The sequence below is a fragment of the Argentina silus genome (genome assembly GCF_951799395.1).
Source record: "Argentina silus genome assembly, chromosome: 7".
In the NCBI taxonomy this organism is placed as follows: Eukaryota; Metazoa; Chordata; class Actinopteri; order Argentiniformes; family Argentinidae; genus Argentina; species Argentina silus.
The window spans coordinates 15638870-15647805 of NC_139661.1; the positions used below are offsets into that span (position 1 = coordinate 15638870).

The window sequence follows — 8936 nt, forward strand, 5'->3', positions numbered from 1 at the left end:
CCCTCCCTCCCCCAACCAGATGGGCCCTCCCTCCCTCCCTCCCTCCCTCCCCCACCCAGGTTGGCAGTAAAGCCATACTGCAAAGGACGGAATACAGGGTATTTTATTACAAACATAACATTATTCATCCACTAACCCCTGCCTAGAAATAGCTCTAGAAAGTTAGGGTTATCAATTCTGATGATAGATGTGTCCTCTGCAGCATGGCCTTCTAGAGAGAACTGCCAGCCCACCGGTCCTACGGTCTTCACCATGGACGGCAAGGAGCCCCCCAACAGGAAGAAGAGGAGGAGATGCCCACGCGTGCTCTTCCCCAGCGACAACCGGAAGGTTCTACCCGTTAATGTGGATAAGAGCCGAGCCAAACCGTTCCTGATCCTCTTCAGTATCATCGTCTTTCTGCAGGTCTCCTTCAGTTTCATCCCTCCCTATATCCCTCTGTCACACTCCCATCCTCTCTCTCTCTCTCTCTCTCTCTCTCTCTCTCTCTCTCTCTCTCTCTCTCTCTCTCTCTCTCTCTGTCTCACTCTGCCTTTGTCATGCCATTACATTACATCTCTTGCTCCCAATATCACTCCATCATCTGTCCTCTATCTATCTGTCACTCCAGTCCTTAAAAAACACTTAAATTAACCACACCTTTCATTCCTCCCGGGGCATAACAGACACAATAATGACCTGGTAAATCATGTCATGCCAGTCCAAATAGCTGGTTACGCCCTGAGTGATCGAAAGGACACTCTGGTTTCACCTCCTGTATATTATATGTTGTTATATAAAACCACACATGGATGACAGGCTCATTGTAATGTATGGAACGGAATGAGGAATGGCATCAGATACACATGCTTGATACCATTTCTCAATCAATTCCATGCATTACAATGAGCCTGTCCTCCAATTTCTACCTCCACCAGCCTCCCCTGATTCTCTCTCTTCTCCTTCTGAAGGTCTACAACGCCATCGAGAACCTGGACGACCACGTAGCTCCATACGACCTTGAGGGCCTGGAGAAGACACTGAGCAGGGAGATGTATGGCCAACAGGGGGCGATAGAGGAGCTGATAGAGCACCTCCAGGGGTACCTCACCACCTACACCCACACCCAACCCCTGGCCCTGGCCCTGCACGGGCCCTCTGGTGTGGGCAAAAGCCACCTGGGACGCCTGCTGGTCCGACACTTCCGCTCCATCCTGGGTGAGGAACTGGTGGTGCACTACATCACCCTCCACCACTGCCCCCTGCTGGAGGACGCCGGTCACTGTGCCAGGAAGCTGTCCCTCCAGGTGGAGGAGGTGGTGGGGCGTGCAGAGGTGGAGGAGAAGATCCCTGTGTTTGTATTGGACGAGGTGGAGGCTATGCAGGCGCCGCTGTTGGACATGCTGCATGGTCTTCTCCACCCCAACCAGGCCAACGAACGTCTCAACGCCATCTACGTCCTCCTCAGTAACCTGGGACAGGAGGAGATCACCAGACACATCCTCCAGAACACCTCCGGGACCGCCCAGACTGTGGGGCCCCAGCTGCGTCAAGCCCTGGCCCAGCACCACCCTCTCTGGGCGGGGAATGCGGTGGAGGTCGTACCCCTGGGGCTCCTGGAGAAGAGTCACGTGATGGATTGTCTGTTGGAGGAGATGACACAGGAGGGGTTCTACCCTGACCATGCCCACATCGAGAGACTGGCAGAGGAACTGACCTATCACAACACAGAGGGACATCAGTACTCTCGATACGGCTGCAAGCAGGTGGTGGCTAAAGTTAACCTCTTGTGAGAGCATAGATGAAACCAGATGTTCAGGGAGTTAAAACAAAGAAAAATTAACTCTGGTTTTCTGCTACAGTACAGGAAACTGAAATTGGACCCTGGAAGTCTGAGAGAAACTTGACGAAAGCTAGAATGTTGAGATAAGTGCATAACATGCATGTTTGAGTATGATGACAATGATGGTCAAAGACTTATTCCAACCATCTGCTATAATTGTTCTTCCTGTGGTTTTAAGAAGCCACAATCCGTAACTTTCCTTTCCAGTCAGAAGTCCTGCCACTGCACGTGAAAGGGAAAGTTACAGATACTGGCTTTAAAAAGTCTTTATTCAGGAAAAAATCCACTGAAGAGCAGCACATTTTCTACAAACTTTACAGAAGTTTACTCCCATTTTCTAACTAAATACATCTGTTGTGTTCGACCCATGGATCTGTTATTTGTTGTAAGTCTGTAAAACACACGCTTGTTTTAGCTGGTCTCCTGGTGTTGTTAGGGCGTTTCCAACGAACCATGCTGCTGGCATGGTTGCCCTGGATTAGAGTATGCATATGATTGACAGATCAGACGTTGCCCTGGGTTACAGTATGTATATGATTGACAGATCAGAAGTTTCCTTGGGTTACAGTATGTATATGATTGACAGATCAGATGTTTCCCTGGGTTACAGCATGTACAGTGCCTTCGGAAAGTCATCAGACCCGTTCACTTTTTCCACATTTTGTTGTGTTATACTCAATTTAAAATGGATTAAATTAAAATAATTTTAATTTCAATCCACACACGATACCCCAGAATGACAAAGTGAAAACAAGTTTTTAGAAATTTCAGTAAATGTATTAAAATTTTAATACAGGAATACCTCATGTACATAAGTATTCAGACCATTTCCTATGACACTCTAAAATGAGCTAAAATCAACAAATCAACAAATCACTCAATAAGTTAAATTGAGTCCATCTTAATGCAAGAATAATAGTTCATGTAATTTTGGAATTAATATCTTTGTTTTTACAGTGTCTCTGATTTGCAAATTCTTTTAATTCATTCCATTTTAAATTGAGTCTAGAACACAACAAAATGTGGAAAAAGTGAAGGGGTCAAAAACTTTCCGAAGGCACTGTATATGATTGATGGATCAGAGTTGCCCTGGTCTCTAAGAGACTATGATCTCTGAACGAGGTTCATTGAACTCACAGCCCAAAGTGATTTCACGGTCTAAACCGTCTAAAATCTGTTGTCTGTTGTCCAACACTGAGTAACAGGGATGTAGCTCCTTCCATTACATACATTGAAAAACCCCAAAAGTGATTACCCAGCTCAATGGAATGCGAAAAACACTTAGGGACGAGAGCGGCGCGTTTCGACTCAGGCGTGGTCTCTCTCAGTCCGAACCGTCCAAACCTAAACCACAAGGTGGAGGGAACTGGGAGAAGATTAATCCTTCTATGTTCAGGCTTAAAAAAACACCCTGCCGTGATTGGCACCTGCACGGCATTGAGACAAACACCAGACAGACAGACTCAGAGTGTCACGCACACAGAGGAGAACCAGCCAAATGACTCTGAACTGCATGAACTTGTTCTGGGCTCATCGATTCACAGAGAGAGAGGGATGAGGGAGAGAGACAGAGAGAGAGAGTGAGAGAGAGGGAGGGGGGGAGGGCCTCACAGAGCCTCAGTCTCAGGCCAATTTCATCAGTGACTCAATTCATCAGACTATGACCATTTTGACTGTGGCTGCGCAGCATCACTTTGTCTCAAACATGAGAGACAAGGCAAGCCTCATTTGTTTTTTAAAATTACGATGAAGCAGAACCGTGTGCAACCAATCATGTCAGCCAATCTACTAAATCTAAGCGTGCCCAAAAGATTCTAACCAAATGAGCTTTTGCAAATTCCCACCGTCTTGAGCCACTAATTATAGGCCCATCCCATTGTCAGCAGTATTTCTTTATTGTGTGCTTTGTTTCTAAGAATAAACAGAACTTTTATCATGGTGGGTGGACTTGGCTGCACTGTGTCTTATTCTACGGGAGAACAGGGTCCCTCTCTGTGCTAGTGGGGGGGGGGGGGGGGGGACCCTGCCACAACACAACAGCAGAAAACTGTGTAACAGAGTTGAGATGGTGAACACACTCCTTTTTTAGGTTTTGTTGGCACATTTTGAAGATACTGGCTCGAATAACAATTCCTGTAAGCATTCAATGAACACTGAATTCCTAATAATTACTCACGTTTGTGTGGACCCACAACACACCTATTTATTTTATAGGGCTGCCATGACATTAATCTCCTTGAAAAGACACTGAACAAGAGCAACAAAATAAAGCATTAATTCAGTCATTCAGAGCTGAAAGAGAACCCTTAGTAGAGTATCAGCAGGTGTGTGGTTCTTGGCAAAGTGGATAATCACCTAGCCAATTCTGTATCAGGATGCTGTATCAGTTTACCCAGAAACAAGGAAGCTTGATATTTTTTATCTTTCCTGTAAGAAACATGAGAACGAATAAACACATGTGACCCTGTGTGTGTGTGTGTGTGTGTGTGTGTGTGTGTGTGTGTGTGTGTGTGTGTGTGTGAACAATGAAGAGGCATACAGATAAGATGGACAAAGAGAGAAAGAGAGTTGAAGAGAGGTGTGAGAAAGAGAGACAGACTACCGCAGGAAGACAGGAGGTAGTTGGCTCCGGGGGGGCTGGTGAAGGTAGAAATCAGAGGACGGGCTCATGGTAATACATGGAACAAGATTAAGGAATGGTATGGAACGGAATGAGGAATGATACAGTATCAACCAGGTGTGTTTGATACCATTCCCTATTTCATGCCATGCATTACAATGAGCGCATCCTCTGATTTCTACCTCCACCAGCCTCCCCTGGATAGCGTGCAGTGAGGCGAGCAGCAGGCAGAAAAAAAAGACCTGAGGATCAAAGAGGGAAAAACATTCCTTAAATCTTTTCGCTTTTGTGGTCGCAGCCTAGGGAGCCATCAGCACTGAGACATGCATGCTGGGAAAGGTGAGGGGGGTGCGGAGGTGAACCGTTATCACGACATCTCGCTACAAAGTGGGGGTAGATTTGTCGGTGGGGTCACAAGGTCAAGATAATTCCAAATGGTTGTTTTGATCAAGTAAGGTTAGCTCAGATCTGTGCAATATATAGGTTATGATCATGCATGTTCAATTGATCTAGAGTCTAGATCAATATAATTACAATCAGACAGTGAAAAGGATGGAGGAGAAACATGTAGTGTTGGAGGTGTAACTGCTGCAAGTCACTGATCTAGGGTCAGACCTAACAGCAGTTTTGTGTTTTTGTTCCTTATGAAGTCAAGTCAAGTCAAAGTTTATTGGTCATATCTAAAGGATAGAGTTGTAAATTGTACAATGAATGCTTACTCTGCCAGCTTCCTCTCAACAGTGCAAATATCATACGTAAGAGTACCATACAAAGTCGAGGAGGAGCTCGCAAAACAGCGACTATCTTCGTCGGAGCCATCTTGTCATCATCATGATTACCGTAAAGAAGGTAAGCGGGTCCAGGATCTGCGCCTAGAGGAGCACAAAATGGAGGTCAGCATAAAATGGAGGAGACGAGAAGGGAGAGGTGGGAGACCGTCTGAGAGTCTAAAACTGAACAGACAGACGGTGGTTAACGGACCAATCACTGCCGGGTGGGGGCGGCACTTGAAGATACAGCCACTCAATAAAAAAACACTCTAAACCAGAGTTTGTATAAATACTCCGGACCTACAACCACTAACGTAAATATGCTAGTAAACAAATGATACATCTAACCTAACTGAGTCATCCTGTACCGACCAACAAGAACAAACACAGAGTTCATGACCTCTCACTCTGCTGCGTTCACAAGCCTGAAGCTGCTGTCAGCGTCTAATCCTGAAAGATTGTTGCTCTTTTTTTTCTAAAACAATCATGTTCTGCCAGAACTATTAGGTTGATAGAGGAGGACAATGTCACTGTTGTTGTGTTCTTAGTGTACTTGCAAGAGTGAAGCTTCAACCCTTCAACCTTCTCATTCATGCAATGAGGGTGTTGGTGGCCAACTTTCAGAACAACAGGCAGAAACAAAAGCATTCCAAGATGCTAAATCTAATATAGTCTACGTAAGCACATCATACGTGCACTTTTTGAATGCTGTCCTGTAAACACAACAGCGAAAGCATTGAGGCTGGTGGTGTTTGATACCATTCCACATTACATTCCATACATTGCAATGAGTGCCTGTCCTCCGATTTCTACCTCCACCAGCCTCCCCTGTTACAAAACTAAGCAAGCCCAAAAAAGACAATAACAAGATCTTATCATGTTACTTTCTATATGCCTGTGAGTCTCGTATGGAATGCAGGGCAGAAGATGAGAGTGAGGAGGGGGGGAGGATGGGGGAGGATGATGGGGGTGTTTGTGTGTTTAAACATAGCTGACAGAACCACAAACTCTGAGGAGGACAGACTTACCTGGCCCCAGGTGAACTAGGCCACACCCACTTCTCCACTATTTAAAGAGATTCTGTGGAAGAGGAGGACTAAATGAGGAGAGGAACAAGAGAGAGAGAGCAAGAGAGAGAGAGAGCAAGAGAGAGAGAGCAAGAGAGAGATAACAAGAGAGAGATAACAAGAAAGGGAGAGTTTATAACAGAGATAGAGAGATAAGGTTTAAAGGAATTTCCCTGCACACAGGAGTGGGTGAAAGTGGAAAATGCAAATAGACATCAAATGAAGCAAAGAGTGATAACATTGAACTGACAGGGAGAGAGGCATTCAAAAAAACAAAACAAAAAACATTCAGCGGAAAGACATTAACTGTGTGTTGAAGAAGGAAGAAAAAGAAGAATAGACAAGCATCAAGCAGCAGGACAGGACTGACAGAAACTGAGAGAAAGGAGAGAAAAAAGAGAGAAAGTGGACGTGTGGAAAGGAGAAAGAAGAGACCAGTTCTACAAGTGATACCAGCCCCTCGTTTTGCAATGTGCTCCTCTGGCTCCGACACCCAAGGTCCCCCCTGGGGGGCTCTCTCCATGGGGCCCCTCGATGCCCCCGCTGCAGCTCCCTCCCTCCCCGGACCCCCTGGACCCTCGAGGCCTGCTACCCTCCAACCACGGAGACGCAGACACCTCAGGGTGCTCTACCCCCCCTGCGTGAGACGGACCCTGCCTCGGGAGGAAGCAGACCCTGCCCGTCGCTGGCTGCTGCTCCTCTCTGCCCTGCTCTTCCTGCAGATCTACACAGAAGAGAGCACCTGTGGAGCCCCGGAGCTCCAGCTCCACAGCCCAGAGACCTCATCATCCTACCCCCAGGAGAGAGAGCCGAGCCTGGACACGACCCGGCCCTGGAGCAGCCCTGCCATGGAGGAGAATTGGAGGTTCCAGTCAGGGGCCCAGGTGGAGTGTGTTGTGGCCTGACAGAAAACTGCTCCAGAGTGAATTGTCCTATAGTGTGTTTTAACAGGCAAATATCTGACAACACTTTTGAGAGAGAGAGACAGAGAGAGAGAAAGAGAGAGAGAGAGAGAGAGGGAGAGAGATTTGACTATTGAGAGAGTGAGCCAATAAGCCTTGAAAGCAAGGCTCCACGGCCTACAGCAACACGTCTGTAAACACATAGACTTTCTCTCTCGGCCTGGTGTTAGCTGTGAGCAAGTTAGATCCAGCTGTTTCCAGGTCCGTCTGCAGAGCTGTCTCCGAACGTAACCCAATCCCCTCTCTCCGTCATCGGCCAATCACCACAGGGGAAACATTTCCTGTGTTGGTTTAGGGGGAGAGAAAAAGGGGAAGAGCTAACCATGACTGACTCATACACGTCAGGGCAGAGGCAACCCCCCCCTCTTCCGCCCCCTCAAAAAGAAAACACACACATCGCTGCCGGTCATCACAGGGTGAGCACACGTCTGTCACTCCGCCGTGTGTGTGTGTGTGTCTGGCCGTACGTGGCTCAGATTCTCCACAGCGTGTGCGTATGAACATGTGTGTGCTCAGAGCAGCCATGACGCTCACTCACAGACGCTGGACTGGTGATAGTGGTGATGAGATGTCTTCTTCATTTCCTGGTCTTATGGATGGCTAAATGTTTTTCTTCACATACCTGAAGCCTTACATACACTGTATGATGAAATCCATTTGATTTCAACATATACTCAATGTTGAAATTAATATTGTTTTATTTTGAAGTTGACGTTGACGTTGATCTCATATGATTCATTCTGTGAATTTGATTGTAATATTTTAATAAAAGATCAAGTCAAATGTATACACGCTTTGTTTCTCTTTGATATGAGATTGTAATAACAATAAGGCAATCAAATGTTATCGTTTCATTGTCTGTTTTTTTTAATTCTTTTAATTTAACCTTTATTTTACCAGGGGAGTCCCATTAAGATGACCTCTTTTTCAAGGGAGCCCTGGCCAAGAAAGCAGCAACACAGTTTAAAACAACATAAAAGCAAACATCTGCAGAGTAACACAACATATAAGCAAGCAACACCAAGAGCACAAAAGGCAAAGCACACAAGCAGCACACAGGATCCCATGTGTAGCAGTAGACACACAAAAGCAACACACAATCAGCATTAAAAGGTACAAAAGCAAGACATAGAACACAACACACAAGTAAAACATCAAAGGACACACTGATACTCAAGCACCTACACACTCAGGACACATACACAACACCCCCACACACATACAGGCACGCACACACACATGCATGCACGTACAGACACACACCCACACACACACACACACACACACACACACACACAGACACACACACACATATACACACACACACGCACGCACGCACACATATACATGTACGCACGCACAGACAAACGCAAGCACGGACAAACACACACACACACAGAGACATACACACACACACACACACACATTTTCACAGAGAAGCACAGGAATGCAGCAAGACTTTCACATTGGGGCTTATTGGGTAACCAGAGAGTGAGGAGTGTTTGAGAGGGTGTACAGTACAAGAATGTAGAACAGTCACAGTCACAGTACTGTCACAGCACCGCGCCGTGGGAACTATACAGACACACCTGACAGGTCCTACCTGACACACACACACACACACACACACACACACACACACACACACACTGCAATACCTGCAGAGGATACCTTAGAATACATGTACAGTCACCC

At 46.3% G+C, this 8936-nt stretch overlaps 1 protein-coding gene across 1 annotated transcript in view; it reads left to right on the forward strand.

Moving 5' to 3' along the window:
* tor4ab (torsin family 4, member Ab) overlaps positions 1–3760 on the forward strand; it is a 5884-nt gene extending 2124 nt beyond the window's left edge. Inside the window, exons 3-4 of the mRNA XM_083673113.1 lie at positions 203–405; positions 951–3760. Coding sequence (XP_083529239.1) covers positions 203–405; positions 951–1772 — 1025 coding nt within the window. The 3' untranslated portion in view covers positions 1773–3760. The remainder of the gene's footprint in view (positions 1–202; positions 406–950) is intronic.
* Positions 3761–8936: the final 5176 nt, after the last annotated feature.